At 41.3% G+C, this 17,595-nt stretch overlaps 1 protein-coding gene across 2 annotated transcripts in view; it reads left to right on the forward strand.

Moving 5' to 3' along the window:
* The window catches only part of AFG3L2 (AFG3 like matrix AAA peptidase subunit 2), a 65,538-nt gene that overhangs the window by 27,791 nt on the left and 20,152 nt on the right, over positions 1 to 17,595 (forward strand). For both annotated transcript variants that reach the window (XM_073631312.1, XM_073631311.1), the window contains 5 exons: positions 5,732 to 5,869; positions 8,645 to 8,798; positions 10,124 to 10,231; positions 10,321 to 10,446; positions 13,776 to 13,886. In XM_073631312.1, the coding sequence (XP_073487413.1) occupies positions 5,732 to 5,869; positions 8,645 to 8,798; positions 10,124 to 10,231; positions 10,321 to 10,446; positions 13,776 to 13,886 (637 nt within the window). The remainder of the gene's footprint in view (positions 1 to 5,731; positions 5,870 to 8,644; positions 8,799 to 10,123; positions 10,232 to 10,320; positions 10,447 to 13,775; positions 13,887 to 17,595) is intronic.

The raw sequence follows: 17,595 nt of genomic DNA on the forward strand, positions 1-17,595 counted from the left end.
CCCACTGTAAACGGCCAGGCACCATCCCAGGAAGTACACCACTAGGTAGAAATTTTTAAAAAATGTCATCGCTGCAAAAATCCAAACTTTAAAATAAAAATGTATGCAATGTGCTGTGTGGTTTGCTGCACCTACAGTTCCTTCACAGTGTGAAACCTGCTCATAAAATTAGTTACAGTGCCTTGAAAAGGTATTCATACCCCTTGAGATTTTCAACATTTTGTCATGTTACAACCAAAAACGTAAATGTATTTTATTGGGGTTTTATGTAATAGGCCAACTAGGGCTGCGAGATTTTCCTTAAAAAAAAAAAACTCGATTCACGATTTGAATCAAATTTTTTTTTTTTTTTTGTGAGAAAAGTAATATGTGAATAGGGGCAGGTGGCGCTACCTAAATTGGATACGTAAAATTGTGTGTTAGCTGAAAAGCTATATATACTGTGTACTCTCCTAAAAGTGGGCTAAACAGTGCATTAGTTCAGAAAAATATATTTAAAAAATGTGTATATGTGCCCAATGGGATTAGTATCCCGTACCTAAAGGTGCAGACAAATATATACAGGTATACAAAAAAAAAATATATATATATATATATATATATATATATATATATATATATATATATATATATATATATATATATATATATATATATATATATATATAAAACAAGTGTATACAGAAAACTCATCAGTGGTGGTGACACCAATTGTAAATACTAAGTGTAGCAGTAACACAGCCCCCCTAATGATGTATAAGGGGTTACCATAGACCAAATCCTCCTTCCGACTGTTATACTGGCTGGAGATGAGTATATAATCAGTCCACAGCCAGTGCCATATACTGGTTAAATATTCACACTATATCTCCACTGTGCACAATATGTTAAGCTGGTGAAGCAAACCCAGCCCCCTTCTTCACCATGAGAACAGGCAAGTGTAAATTGTGACAGCATATAAAAAAAAACAAAAATGTGCCAAAGATATATAAAACGTGGCAAAAATATAGAAAATGCAAAAGAATTAATTAAATAATAAAAGTCAGTATTGTGAAATTCCTAATTTACAATCAGTTTATTCAGGAGCTCCTGCGTAGAGTGACCCCTCCGGGGTCCCCACTCACCAGCTCCCCGCACCCCTGCAGGGGTAATAGGTATCTAATATCACCGATGTTGTCTTGGAATCCAATGGAGTTGTCCCTAGGGGGCTTCCGCTCCGGGTGTGGGTATCCTTCAGGATTAGGTTTTTTCCTCATATAAAAGAAAACAGGGCTCCCATAGTGTGATACCGTAGTAAGGTTATTAAAAGTATGCTAGGTACAACGACCAACAGTAAAAATAAAAAATAAAAGATGAAAATAAAAGTTTAAAAACCAATTACCACTCCTTAAGGAGTGTAGGTATCACACTGCGCAAGGGAGATCAAGCCCGGAGAGGAGCTTGTGGATGTGAACAGCTGAGCGGCGTGCGCCCCAACTGCGTTCCACACTCTCTCCGACTTCCGCGTATGACGTAGGTACGTAGCTCTGCCTTATGCGTTTCGTCGACGTTGTTTGACGTCGATGACGTTTTTTAACTTTTATTTTCATCTTTTATTTTTTATTTTTACTGTTGGTCGTTGTACCTAGCATACAATTCTTTTGCACTTTCTAGATTTTTGCCACGTTTGATATATCTTTGGCACATTTTTGGTTTTTTTATATGCTGTCACAATTTACACTTGCCTGTTCTCATGGTGAAGAAGGGGGCTGGGATATTGTGCACAGTGGAGATATAGTGTGAATATTTAACCAGTATATGGCACTGGCTGTGGACTGATTATATACTCATCTCCAGCCAGTATAACAGTCGGAAGGAGGATTTGGTCTATGGTAACCCCTTATACATCATTAGGGGGGTTGTGTTACTGCTACACTTAGTATTTACAATTGGTGTCACCACCACTGATGAGTTTTCTGTATACACTTGTTTTATATATATATATATATATATATATATATATATATATATATATATATATATATATATATATATATATATTTTTTTTTTGTATACCTGTATATATTTGTCTGCACCTTTAGGTACGGGATACTAATCCCATTGGGCACATATACACATTTTTTAAATATATTTTTCTGAACTAATGCACTGTGTAGCCCACTTTTAGGAGAGTACACAGTATATATAGCTTTTCAGCTAACACACAATTTTACGTATCCAATTTAGGTAGCGCCACCTGCCCCTATTCACACATTACTTTTCTTGCTTACCTCATCCCTGTGGGGGGTGAGTAAGGGGAGGCTGCAAGCCTTTGGTCTGTGAGCGCGGAAATCTTGTTTCCTTTCTATTTATTTTTTTTTTTGTGGACACCGCGCTGGTCCCGAGGAGCTGCGGGCAGGAGTTTTTAGGCGAGGCTGCGGCTTCGGCCTAGTCCGCGGCGTCCGGCCTCGCGGACTAGGCCGAAGCCGCAGCCTCGCCTAAAAACTCCTGCCCGCAGCTCCTCGGGACCAGCGCGGTGAAAAAAAAAAATCAATTTGCTTAAATTTTGAATCGATTTGACCTCTCAACTCGATTCAAGATTTAAATCGATTTTTTTCCCCAGCCCTAAGCTCAACACAAAGTGGCACATAATTGTGAAGTGAAAGAAAAGTGATAAATGGTTCAATTTTTTTTTTTTTTTACAAATATCTGAAAAGTGTGGTGTGCATTTGTATTCAACCCCGGTGAGTCAGTACTTTGTAGAACCAACTTTCGCTGCAATTACAGCTGCAAGTCTTTTTGGGGGTTGTCTCTACCAGCTTTGCACGTCTAGAGTGAAATTTTCACCCATTCTTCTTTGAAAAATATCTCAAGCTCTGTCAGATTGGATGGAGAGTGTCTTGCCTCAGATTCTCAAATGGATTTAGGTCTAGACTTTGACTGGGCCATTCTAACACATGCATTTGCTTTGGTCTCAACCATTCCATTGTAGCTCTGGCTGTATGTTTCGGGGCGTTGTCCTGCTGTAAGGTGAACCTCCGCCACCAGAGGTCCTAGAGAATGAATAAATTGGTGGGTTTGCATTTTTTTTACGTCACATGGTATTTGCGCAGTGGTTTTTCAAATGCAGTTTTTTATTTAAAAAATTTTAAAAATGCATTTTTATTTTTTTTTATGATATATTTATTGAGTTTAAAGAAATGGACAGACACACAAAACCCCCCCCACAAACATGGCACACTGTACAGAGAAAAACAATGTACAAAATCATACCACAAACATTACTTGTGTAACCGTCTCACACGTCTCCTGTAATCGTAAGAGTTATATGAAGTCCCATGGACAGCATAACATGAGCAAACTATACATCAGTCAGTCAGAGCGTAGTATACAACTGATGCAAATATAAAGGTCACAGCCGATCAAAATGATACAGGGGATAGATTCAAAGGACTAGCTATTCATTTGCCCCAGATTTAAAAATGTTTTACGATGCTCAAAGGTAGGTTTATACAGAGGCAGAGAATCATTGACCAGTTTCAGCCAGGGATTGTGTGAGTGATGGCAATCCCTTCCACTTTTTTGCATCAGAATAGAGGATGTGAAGCAGTTACTTGGCATGAAAAGGGATTGTCAGGTCACCAAAGAGGCCTAAAATTCAGTTTTTATGGTTTACAATATTTGGCAGGCCCAATGCAGAGGAAACAAAGGAGTTAATATCCACCCAGAAGTCCTGAACCACTGGGCAGGTCCAGAAAGCATGTAAAAAGTCAGCTGTTTGATCACAAGCTCCAAAGCATTCCGCGGAGGGAGATAAACCCATTTTATGTATTCTAGGAGTGAGATGTGAGTGATGGAAGATCTTGAGTTGGATAATAGTCTTTAGAGGAAATGACAGAAGTCTTATATGTGTCACTGAACTCAGACCGGTCTGCTTCTGTGACAGGTGTATATCTAGGGATGTCCAGCAAAAAAACATTAAGGGGATAAAGACCCCCTAAAAAATAAAGGTTCAAGAGGACCATGCAGCTTAAACAAGGTTTTTTTATTGCACATTTGAAAATACAAAAAAAACTTGGTAAAAAAATCCACCACCAACACCTAGGCTATATTAAAAAGTCTAGAATTGTTGCAGCTGCATCACGCATCACGCCATGCACAAATATCCCACACTAATACTAATAATTCCCGTTCACAATTGGTATATGGCAGGTCCTGACGATGTTAATTGCACATAGGTATAGGCGATGTCCAGCACCATATGGTGTGATCAGACAGACTTCGCTACCAAATAGACGATGGAAAGTCCCGTCACGGGATATATGAATGTGGTTTTTTTTTGGATAGTTGTACCACTAAGGGGACCTTGACAACATCTTCTCCAGGGTAACAAATAGAACAGAGCTTCATATTCACTGTGAGACATGCAAGTTCTCAAACAGTCACAGGGTTGCGCAGTGTCTCTATGTACCCACAGGGTATCAGTTCTCCAGAGCTAACTTGCTCAAGACAGATAGGTCTGCCAATTATGTACTTGAATGTGTCAAGACACACAGGTTATTATCAGACAGTTCTGAGTCTGGTGAAGTAATAAAGTGCACAGTTGCAGAGTTATAAATCAATCAAGGATCGATCGGTCCGCTCACCCGACCACTTGGCGAGGATGACCAGTCACAGGCTGTATCCTGGCTAAACCTGCTCTGAGGATATACGACTTGCATAGGTCAAACCAGAGCAGCTGCGTTCACTTGAATCCGAGTCAGGAAGGTTAGAGTGATAACACTCGTATAAGTCCGGTCGCTATGGAGCCGCCTCAACGTGCCTTCACCAAAATGGATCCCGCTGTCCTCATAGGGTACATTGAGCATGTGCGAGCTTGTTGAGCCGCATCATCTATGATGTCTATGTGTCACTGCTGTGGTGTCATGACCGACATGTTTCGCCCAATCAGCAGAAGAAGCTCTATAATACCCAGGTATCTAAATGAGGGCACAACTTGGAGTCCAGGTGAGTCCAAGGTATAGCAGCTTGGTCTAAGCGAAAGAGAGTAGACTTGTCCCAATTCACCCGGAAGCCATAATAGTCACCAAAGGTGTTCATTTCGGATAAGAGTGTTTAGGGAGTTATGAGGGTCAGCCAAGTAAACCAGAGTGTCATCTGCATAAAGAGAAATACGCTCCTCTTTAGTGCCAATAGGAAGACCTCTAATTAAAGGAGAGGTACAGATGTGTATGGCAAAGGGTTCCATAGCCAAGGTGAATAGGAGGGGTGACAAAGGGCACCTCTGCCTAGTGCCCCTATGAATCGGGAAGGCATTAGTAAAATGGGAATTAAGTCTAATGCAGGCCACCGGGGCAGTAGAGGGGTCAGTAGTGAGATTGAGCCCGCTCCACACTGGTCACGTGATGTGGCCCCCCTGTTGTTAGTCAGTGGTGGCAGCAGGGGAGAGGAGAGTGAGCCAACAATGGATGCAGCCAGCTGCTGGCTGACATAGGAGATCGTGTGACCGGACCAGAGCGGGAGAAAAGTAGGTAAGTATGTACATCTTTCTCACACAGGTTAGTTGGCATAATAGTTGGAGACAGGGAGAGCATTTTTAAGACCAGTTAGATTTAGCATGGAATTCTACTTTTGGTAAAGCTACATAAATTAGTGGTAATTTCATTGGTGTAAATACATTTGAACTGCTGCAGATTTGTTTGCATCATACCTTTTTTAGATTGGTTGGTTAATGTGTTTTCTGAATTTCCAGGGTGCAATTCTTACCGGTCCTCCTGGCACAGGAAAAACACTGTTGGCAAAAGCCACAGCTGGCGAAGCCAGTGTCCCATTCATTACAGTCAACGGCTCAGAATTTCTTGAGATGTTTGTTGGTGTAGGCCCAGCACGAGTAAGTCCCTTACATAACCGAACAGTAATGTGCACATTATATGCTGTCTCTGCCTCATCCTGCTCATTGGCTAGTGAATCCATATTATCACACTACTGATTCAATGTCCAGTCTGCATACTGGCTGCAGTATAGAATGGATGTATGAATCGCAGATCTAGCTGAATAGATTTACAAGTCCTTTGGCATGGAAAATGATCAGCAAACATGCATTTCTACTGTGTATTTAGCTACTTTCCCGGACTTTTGTTTTACCTTTTATACAGGCTCATGTATTTAAACACAGCAAATTATTTTTTGGGGGGGTAATAATGCATTCATATCCATTTTTCAAAAACTACCTCCTTTGTTTAGTACTTGTTTAGTACTTCCTTTCTTCCTTCTTCTTTTTTTTTTTTTTCCATTCTTGCAATGGTTACTGATGCCCTTGTGATTTAATTCAAAATTGGTGTATTTGGGATCCACTAAATTTTCAAATATGCAGTATTGAAGAACAAAAATCAGTAAATGATTTGAATATTTTAAAATGGTCCTATAATGAGGTTTTAAACCCATGTTCTCAACTTATAACTATAGCCATTTTTGTTTAATTAAAGGGTTGGACATACTTTGGGATCAAAACATGGAGAGAACTTAGACATCTCTGCTATACCCCTGCCCAGTATGAATTCTAATTACAGTGAGTGGACATGATCCTCTTGCTGGCGAAGATGCCAAGGTACTAGTACAGAGCATTACCTAAGGGTTAATAGGGGGCTAAAATGGTGTTCGTTATTTGTACATACACTGTATTACCAAAAGTATCGGGACGTCTGCCTTTACACACACATGAACTTTAATGGCGTCTTAGTCTGTAGGGTTCAATATTGAGTTGGCCCACCCTTTGCAGCTATAACAGCTTCAACTCTTCTGGGAAGGCTGTCCACAAGGTTCAGGAGTATGTCTATGTGAATGTTTGACCATTCTTCCAGAAGGACATTTGTGAGGTCAGGCAACTGAGGTGGATGATAAGGCCTGCCTCACAATCTCCACTCCAATTCATTGCAAAAGTGTTTTATCGGGTTGAGGTCAGGACTCTGTGCTGGCCAGTGAAATTCCTCCACCCCAAAGTCAGTTATTTTGGAACAGGAAGGGGCCATCCCCAAACTGTTCCCACACGATTGGAGCATAAAATTGTCCAAAATGTCTTGGTTTGCTGGCACCTTAAGAGTTCCCTTCACTGGAACTAAGGGGCCATGTCAAACCCTTGAAAAACAACCCAACACCATAACCCCCCCGCACCAAATGATTTGGACCAGTGCACAAAGCACGATCCGTAAAGACATGGATGATTTAAGTTTGGGGTGGAGAAACTTGACTGGGCCTGCACAGAGTCCTGACCTCAAACCCTTTGGATGAATTGGAGCTGAGACTGCGAGCCAGGCCTTCTCGTCCACATCAGTGCCTGACCTCACATACGCTTCTGGAAGAATAGTCAAATGTTCCCATAGACACACGCCTAAACCTTGTGGACAGTCTTCCCAGAAGAGTTGGAGCTGTTATAGCTGCAAAGGGTGGGCCAACTCAATATTCAACCCTATGGACTAAGACTGGAATGCCATTAAAGTTGATGTGCATGTAAAGGCAGGTGTCCCAATACTTTTGGTAATACAGTGTATAATAGTAATTTATAAATGAAAGCTACAGCTAAAGTTTTCATTCATAAGTTAATGCAGATCTGGATGGAGCTGTCAGACTAACAACTCAGTCTTGTAGATTACACAGGGAGAACAGCTTTCCCTATGTAATCATCAGAGCTCTGTCACAGCTGTTCTCCCTGGTATTTATTCTGATGCAGATGGACAGCTGACAAGGGAGCTCTGCTGATTACAAATGCTGATTACACTGGCTGGGCTTTCCTTGTGTAATCTGCAGGACTGGGCTGTCACTTTTACTACTTCCCACACTGTGGGAAGTGTCATTAAGGCCACTTTCATACTACCAAGACTTTGCCGTGATTTCAGGGAGACTTGAGGTCTATGGACCTCAGCTCGCATCAAAGTCGGACCAAAGTACTGCAGGAACTGCTGTTTGAAGTCGGCACGACTTAAAGTCGTACTAATATGAATGGTTGTCATTAGAAATCATAGGGAACGACTTGTTATGCAACTTTGCAGCCCCAAGTCGCGGGACAAGTCGTGCAAGTGTGAAAGGGGCCTAAACCTGGGTTTACACTAGTGCGATGCGGCACATCACATGTGATTTCCCCTGGAATTGCTCTGTATTCCTGTGCAAATTACATGCGATGTGTATGTGCGGTGCACTTTGAGACATTCATTTTGCATGGCTCAAATCACACTGCATCCGCACATCCAGCTGCACTGGAATTGGATTGCATGAGCGATCTGTTTCAGGCAAATGCACTGCGTTCTGTGACCTAAGTTTGGGGTGTCGTTAATTGTTATTGACACCTGCAGCAGATCGCATGAACAGAATACTATATGGTGCAATGCGGGGAAATGCAGTGAATCTTGTGTGTTTCCCGCATTGTACTAGTGTGAACCCAGGCTCAACTTGTGGCTCCTAATTAGTAGGTTTTGTCTGGATTTCGGGCTCCCCTGGGTACATGGAAATTGTAATGTAAAGATATATGCAGGCATTCCAATGTCTGCTTTCAAAGTACTCCTCACAGTTTGATACATTTAAGGAGGTTTCTGAAATGTTTTACATTTTCTTATTCCATGTCTTCATGGTTCCATTGGTTCATTAGATATTTCTTTGGCTCTCACTATTCCAGGTAAGGGACTTGTTTAGCATGGCCAGAAAACATGCTCCCTGCATTCTCTTCATAGATGAGATTGATGCTGTTGGCCGGAAGAGAGGGCGAGGGAACTTTGGAGGTCAAAATGAACAAGAAAACACATTGAATCAACTTTTGGTGGAAATGGATGGTAAGCCATTCAAAAATATTTAGCTTACCTGACAACATTTAGGAATCTCAAAGTGACATGCTTGAAAGTGGTATTAAACCCAAAACCAAAAAAATGTATATCGCAGCTTACCAATCATTAGATGTGGTGGCTGCATTCGTTTTCTGTTTTGGCTTTTTTCCCTTTGCCCCCCCCCCTTTCCCTTTATAACACACCTCTTGTATTCTACAGATCCCACTCTGTAAGATTGGGCACAGCAGACAGTAGCATTATTGGTCTGGGGGGGGATTTATTAGCAGATTTAAAAACAGTAACTAAAGCCAAACTCCAGCTCACACTTTGTAACCAGTTACAGCAAACTTTTTTTTTTTTTTTTTTTTTTTTTTTTTTTCGTTTTGGGATAAAGGTTTTACATGAATAAAAAAAAAAAAAAGTGATAATTTTAACCGCCCCTGCCAGTGTTAAATGGTTTGTCTCATCCCATAAGCAAATAAATTTGCTGGAGCTTTTATAAAACAGATCTGCTGGCAGGATCACCAAATGAAAGTAGAAGAAACAAAGCCTAAAATAGAAAATGAATGCAGATATCACATTTTAGAATTGGTAAGCTGCAATATAATGTCTGCTTATTGTGTTTAATACTGCTTTAAACCCAAAAACGTAATGTATTGCAGCTTACCAAGGATTAGATGTGGCTGCATCAGTTTTCTTTTTAGACTTTTCTTTCCCTCCTATATTCTCCTGGTGATCTAGCCACACTGTGTTGATGGGGAAATCGAGCGGTTTTCTTTCCTGCAACCCATGGCTGCAGGAAAGAAATTCCTATCATCTATGGCTTGCCTTACAAATTGAAGCTGAACTCCAGCTAACACTTTTTTTATGCAATTATAGAAAACTTTTTTTTTTTTTTTTTTTTCCTTTTTGGAATAGTTTTTACATGAATAAAAGCTGATCATTGTAAGCATCCCTGTCAGTGTTAAATGACTTGTCTCAACCCTCTAAATGTAACTTTGTCTGGACAGCCTGGTCTGTTAAAGAAAGTTGAAAAATCTGGCTGGATCACCATGTGCAAATAAAGGAAAGCAAGCCTAAAAAAGAAAATGAATGCAGCCATCACATAAATCAGTAAGCTGCTAGCTGAAGTGGTTATAAAGCCTAATTTTTATCCTAATGCATTTCTTGAAGTAAAAATGTTTAGGCATTCCATTTAAGGCTAAATTCCAGACCAAGATGAAATCCTGTTATTTATTGCACACTTATATATGTAAAAGACAACTGATTTCTGATATGTAGAACTGTAATGTACCTTGCATTTTGTAGATATTTGTGCTGTGTTCTCTCTTTAGGTTTTAATACAACAACAAATGTAGTTGTGTTAGCTGGCACAAACAGACCTGATATTTTGGATCCAGCTTTAATGCGACCTGGTCGGTTCGACAGGCAGATATATATTGGTGAGGCTTATGACAGTTTAGTGTATACATCTATTCTTTACATAGGAATCTTTACTAACTACTATATTCACTGTATTTCTTAAACATAGGGCCGCCAGATATAAAAGGTAGATCATCTATATTTAAGGTTCACCTGCGGCCTTTGAAGTTGGAGAATACTTTAGATAAAGAAGCCCTCTCAAGGAAAATGGCTGCTTTAACACCAGGGTTCTCAGGTAAGAAAGATTAAATCTTTTTTTTTTTATCCCCAAGCATGACGTATAGATTTTTAAGTAGAGGCCCTAGGAAATAAAATGGTGGGTGTTTTAAATTTTTTGTCACATGCTATGTGTGCAGCAGTTTTTCAAATACAAATTTTTTTTGAAAAACTACCCTTTAATTTTAGTGAACACAAACACAATTTAATACCCAATTTTTTGGTTAAATATAAAAGATGTTACACTAAGTAAATAGAGCCCAGACATGGCATGCCTAAAAATTGTGCATGTCTGTGGAATGGCGTCAAGCTACGGTACATTAAAATATTCATTGGTGATTCATTAAAAGTCTTTACAGGTTACCAGTTTAACATTGCACAGGAAGTCTGGCACTAGCATTATTGCTGTTGCTCCGACTTTACCTCACATGGGTGGTGCGATCACCGTTTACCTATGCGTGCAGGACCTACATACGGGTGAGCACCGGGGGCGATTTAAATGTTTTTATTATTTTATTTAAATTTATTTTTTATACACTGTACATTTTAATTTTTTTTATCAACTTTATTGCCATCACAAGGGGGCTCGCCCGCTGCACAGCAGGGGACCCGATGCGCGTGACCGGTGGGCACGATCGCAGCCGGCCACGCATGATCACATGCACGTGTGCCAGCGCGGGGATTTGTGTGTATGTTTACACACAAGTCCCTGTGCTGTCAGAGAAGAGGAGCCATATTGTTTTTTCCTACTAAGTAGGAAAAACGATATGTCTCCTTACCTAGTCAATCCTATCCCCCCACAGTTAGAACACACTGAGGGAACACACAATTAACCCCTTGATCGCCCCCAGTGTTAACCCCCTTCCCTGTCAGTGACATTTACACAGTAATCAGTGCATTTTTATAGCACTGATCGCTGTTTAAATGCCAATGGTCCCAAAAAAGTGTCAAAAGTTTCCGTTCTGTCCATCGCAATGTCGCAGTACCGCTAAAACTCGCAGATCACCGCCATTACTAGTAAAAAAATATATAATAGTAAAAATGCCATAAGTCTTTCCCATAGTTTGTAGACACTATAACTTTTGCGCAAACCAGTCAATATATGCTTATTGCAATTTTTTTTTTTTTATATATATACCAAAAATATGTAGAAGAATATATATTGGCCTACACTGATTTCGATTTTTTAAAAAAAATTGGGGATATTTATTATAGCAAAAAGTTAAAAATATTATTAGTATTTTTTTTTTTTTTTTTTCAAAATTGTCGCTCTTTTTTTGTTTATAGCGCAAAAAATAAAAACGCAGAGGTGATCAAATACCACTAAAAGAAAGCTCTATTTGTGGGGAAAAAAGGACACAAATTTTGTATTGGTACATCATCGAATGACCGCGCAATTGTCAATGTAACCATCTCAATACAGTGCATTTTAACCCCCTTCCTGCCCAAGCCATTTTTCAGCTTTCAGCGCTGTCACATTTTGAATGACAATTGCGCGGTCATACAATACTGTACTGTATTATGTTTTCCCCACAAATAGAGCTTTCTTTTGGTGGTATTTGATCACATCTGCGGTTTTTATTTTTTGCACTATAAACAAAAGAAGAGGGACAAGTTTGAAAATAACACAATATTTTTTACTTTTTGTTATAATAAATATCCATTTTTTTTTTTTTTTTAAACAAATTTTTTCCTCAGTTTAGGCCGATACTTATTCTTCTACATATTTATGGTAAAAAAAAATCACAATAAGCGTATATTGATTGGTTTGCGCAAAAGTTATAGCGTCTACAAAATAGGGGATAGATTTATAGCATTTTTATTTTTTTTTTACTAGTCATGGCGGCGATCTGCGATTTTTATTGTGACTGCGATGTTGTGGCAGACACATCGGACACTTTTTTGAAACATTTTTGGGACCATTCACATTTATACAGCGATCAGTGCTATAAAAATGCATTGATTGCTGTATAAATGTGACTGGCAGGGAAGGGGTTAACACTAGGGGGTGATTGAGGGGTTAACTGTGTTCCTAGGGAATGTTTCTAACTGAAGGGGGAGGGGACTCACAAGGGGAGGAGACCGATCTATGTTGCTCTGTACTGAGAACACAGATCGGTCTCCTCTCTGACAGGACGTGGATCTGTGTGTTTACATACACACAGATCCACGTCCTGCCATGTTACTGGACAATCGCGTGTGCCCGGCGGACATCGCGGCCACCGGGAACGCGCATCGGGTGCCCAGTGACACGGCGCCCGCGCGCGATTGCCGTCGGCGGCGCGCGCCTGCCCCCTGGCGGGTAGGGAAGGCGAGGGCGTCATATGACGCCCTCCCAGAACGAGAGCCTCGCCGTCGTATGACAGCCGGCGGGCGGCAAGCGGTTAAAGCAACGCAGTGCCAAATTGTAAAAAGTGCTTTGGTCAGGAAGGGGGTAAAATCTTCCGGGGCTGAAGTGGTTAAACACCTAAAATTACTAGTTGCGCTTTCAACCAAAACATCCAAATCATCCAAACACAGAAGCAAACACACATTTTGCCATGTTGAAAAACGAGGGACAAATGCGGCAAAACGCACAGTAAAAAACACAACCCACAAAATGCCAAAATGTCCCATTAACCACATGGAGTGCAGCCAATTGAAATCAACAGGCTGCCCTATGCGTGTCACAGGAAAAACGAGACACAAAACGTGTGCTCCCACTATGCTAGATGTGAATGGGGCCTGGAAGTGAAATTGGTGCATTTAACACAAGAACAATGAGGCTCCATTCACGTCTGTGCGTTTCCTTGTATTTCAGAAATGCGCTGCACCAAGCTCCACTCTAAAAAAAAAAAAAAAAAAAAAAAAGTTCTGAAGCTTCTTTGGGGCGATTGCTGTGTGTAGGGTAACCCATTCAGGTGTATGAGCTGCCCTATGTGTGATGAGTGAAAATGCTCCAAAACGCATAGTATAGTGTGTATTTTGTGAGAAGGGTGATCGCTGATTGATTGCATTTCATTAAAAAAAACGTACACCTGGGAATAGGTGGGAGGATGAGGCAGAGTGTGTGCTAATGAGGTCAGCTGGTCAACTCTTTCCTGTGTCATGACCTAAAGTCTGATCAGGAAGAAGACATTACTAATGGAAACATCTGGAAATGTGGATTAGGACAAGCAAAGTAAGTGACTGTAGATTTAATGGAAAGCTTTGATATTTTTCCAAAAAAATACATGAATGCTATATTGGTGCATAGGGGAGCTGGAATTTAGAAAAAACAAGAAAAGTGTACAAAGGTGAACTTACCCGTTTATATTGAACCCTACCAGAACTGCAATGTGTTCAATTGTTCCTTTTTTCAATACACAGGAGCAGATATAGCAAATGTGTGTAATGAAGCTGCTCTTATAGCTGCCAGACACCTTTCAGATGCTATAAACCAGAAACACTTTGAGCAAGCTATCGAGAGAGTGATAGGAGGTAAGCAACTTTACACTGAGACTTGTTATATCCTACTGATGAGTAAATTAATTCTCTTTTCTTTTGGAAATTGGTGCAAATGACAATTTTACTATCAGTCAGACTCAGCTGAGTGTCTTTGAGCAGTTTTTTTGTAACCATGGCTCGCATAACTGCCAGGCAATTGGCATTTCCATAAAGAGAGGCCAGCAATTGCAGCCTTTAGATTTCTCTGAGGATAAGTTACCATTTTATTTAATCAACATGTTTTCTCTCTCATTCATTGAGGGACCCAGGGAAACATTCTGGGTGTATACTGCCACCTGCAAGAGCATTGGACACTGCCAAACCAAAAAAATGTAGGCCAGCCCTGGGTAAAATCCCTATTACTACCAGCATGCCCTAGTTATGTGCTAGTGTCCTAGGAGGATGGACTGAATTTAAGAGAGTATGATGCACTTCAAACAGCTTCTTAGCTTTCCATGCAAGCGCTGCAATAATTCACAACAGATAAAGTTGCTGTTCTTATTCCAGAAATTAGTAATGCCGTGTACACACGGCCGGACTTCCCGACAGAAAAAGTCTGATGGGAGCTTTCGGTCGGACATTCCAGCCGTGTGTATGCCCCATCGGACTTTTTCTGTCGGCATTTCCGACGGACTCAGATATAGAACATGTTCTAAATCTTTCTGTCGGAAATGCTGACGGAGTTTAGCCCGTTGGTAAATCCGGCCGTGTGTACACGGCATAAGACATTATCTACTCAAACAAGCATTTTTTTTTTCAAATATAAATTTTATTGATTTTCAAGAGAAGACATAGGAGGTTACAAAAACAACCATAACAACAGGAAAGGAAAAAAAAAGGAAAGGAGGAAATGACAAATATTATAATCCAATGCCATCTTTAACAACTGATGGTCACAGGTAAGTTCATACAACAATATAAACCACAATGTCAGTTTTAGCCAAAATCGTGGTGGCATGTCTGTCTATTGTATTTTCCGTTTACGGAATAAGATGGTGCACTGAGCACGGATCTCACCACGTCTTTGTAAGTGTAAGTCTGGTTGTATTGCCCAATCTTTGAGTATCAATACCTCCTAAGACCAGTAGAGAGCTGAGAAGAGAGAAAGGAAGAATTTAAACATGGTGACTAGAAGGAAAAGAACCTAAAAGTTCAAGAGAAGGTGAAGAGAGGAGGAGAGAGAAAATCGGAGGGGAGGGGATTGAGAGGAGAGGGAGGTTCAGGGAATTTAGGGGGGGGGGGGGGGGTTTGGGTATATTTGTAGCGCCGCTTTGGCTCTATAATGTAGCAGGTCTACTGCTTGCTTTCTAAGTGACAGTAGTTCCACTTCTAGTGAGTCAACAGGAGTTTGTGTTTCGATTCAGCTACATGTATCTTATGGAGGAGTTGGAGGAGTTGCTGCTCTCTTTCTCTTTTGATGCGAGCGACGTGTTTAATTAACACGCCTCTCATCACAGCCTTATGGGCCTCCCATAAGACACCAGGGTCACATTCTCCAGTATCATTAGTGTGAAAGTAATGTTTCAACTCGTTCGTGACGTCTGTCAGGACTGCAGGGGTCTGGAGTAGACTTTCGTTTTAGTCTCCAGAATTTGGATCTAGTGCTCAAGGCGGATGACAGGCCATAACGCAAGGTCATAGGCGCGTGATCTAACCATGTAATATTGCTTATTTCCACACTGTGCACAGCTTCTAGTTGACTATGTGGGACAAAAAAATAGTCTATTCTCAAATACACTTTATGCGGAGACGAGTAAAAAGTGTAGTCCCTCTCTCCCGAATGGTGTAATCTCCAAATGTCTATCAGTTGGGCGTTGTGAAGATCCTGGGTTATACGTTTTGTGTGTGCTCGTGCGGACGGAGGAAGTACGTGACGACGTGTCTGCCGTCGGGACTAAAGGTATGTTGATGTCACCCCCTAATATCAGTTGACCCTCTCTGAATTCTGCAAGTAAATTCAAAATGCGATGCATAAAGGCGTCTTGTCTGTCATTGGGAGCATAGATAGTGGCCAATGTAACCTTCTTGTCCCCTATCTATCCCTTAATAAACACATAACGGCCTTCAGGGTCTACCAAGGTGCCACTACACGTCCAGGGTACCACTGCGCATAAGAGTATGGACACACCTTTTGATTTGGCCACAACATTAGTGGCGTGGTAGGAGTGTGGGAAGTATCAGTTTTTAAGGCATGGCGGATTACCCGTCTTGAAGTGCGTTTCCTGAAGGAACGCTATGTCAGCGTGTGCCCTTTCAAGGTCATGCAGCAGCATGCGCTTCTTTTCTGGTATGTTTAAACCTTTCGTATTTAGCGAAAAGATGTTGATGGTGTCCATTGTCACCCGGGCTTAGGAGTTTTTGGTGGAAAAGGTGGAGTGAGGGGAGTGGGATGGGGGGTGGTCAAGGGGGTTTAGAATAGACAGATGTCAGTAAAGGCGTGAAAATAAAGGAGATAGGAAAAGAGAAATAAGATGGAAAAGGTGAGTGTGTACGTGACCAACAAGGCGGATACTAAACAGTGAGATCTCACTGTCTTTTAACTAAATGCAAATAAATTTATTTGCCAAGAAGCATGTCCCGGCTCTCATCGGGGAGATGCTTCGTCCTAATGGAGACGAGGTAAGAGTTGACCGAGAGAGAGTCTCCCGATCCACTCCCGTCCTCCCAGCTTGACAACATATATTAACAATTAACTCTTTAACAACTGAATTGCGTAACTAAAAAGGAAAAAAGAAGACATTTTTGAAGAGGTGTAGAAAAACAACCACAGGGGATCCCCACCTCCCTGATGTAACGTGTACGGCAGCGTGATGCATGTCCCTAGTAATTTGGGGGCCATCCACCAAACTGCAAGGTTGGTGTCGCCCTCCATTCAACCCGTCCCCTTGTCCCCTTGATTCTCCTCCCAGGCCATCCAAGGATCGCTGGAGCAGGTGCTTTCTGTTAAATGTCCTAGCGGGGAATAGAAAGGTGGAAGGTGTGGCCCATCACGGGTTGTAATCGCCCTTGTTGTGTGGCTATGCTACTAAAAGTAAAGCAAACCCAATTGCTTACCCATCCCCCCTCCTATTATTATAGTTAGTCCGTCTATTAGTAGTATAAAGTGAAGTTGCAGCTTTCCTTCCCCCTAATCTAGGCGGACCAACCTAACCCCAGTCCTCCCCCATTTTAACAAACCCTCTGGAGTCACCTGGGGACATTAGTGGTGTTGTGGGTACAGCTTATTCCTTGAGATATTGCCCTATATTTAACCTATAAAATGTGGGTGCTCTCTGTATAAAATAACTATAGCAGCATGAGATAATCACATTACAGTCATATTTAGTTAGTTAGTTACCCCCCCCCCCCCCCCCCCCACATTTCAGATCATAGCATGTAGTAGTTATATAGATTAGCAAACCTCTATGCACGTTAACAGGTCTAAGCATAGTCTCCTTGTGTCCTCAGTATGTCAAGGATTGCTGAATCTTCAGGCGTCTCCAGTCCCCATATCCGAAGTCCTCTGGGTAGGCAGCATAGCGTCTCATTAGCCCTCCTGCTCGAAAAGAGTTTGTTCGAGTTCTTTGTTAAGGGGCGTCTACCAGAGGTAATGAGGGTGGGGGGAGGAGAGAGGAAAGCAAATACGAGAGATGAATGGGCTCTGCTGTAAAACTTACTATAAGTGCAGAGAAGCCACGAACGTGGGTCTACCCATGCACAGCGC

This window comes from Aquarana catesbeiana, linkage group LG05, assembly GCF_042186555.1.
Source record: "Aquarana catesbeiana isolate 2022-GZ linkage group LG05, ASM4218655v1, whole genome shotgun sequence".
Lineage (NCBI taxonomy): Eukaryota > Metazoa > Chordata > Amphibia > Anura > Ranidae > Aquarana > Aquarana catesbeiana.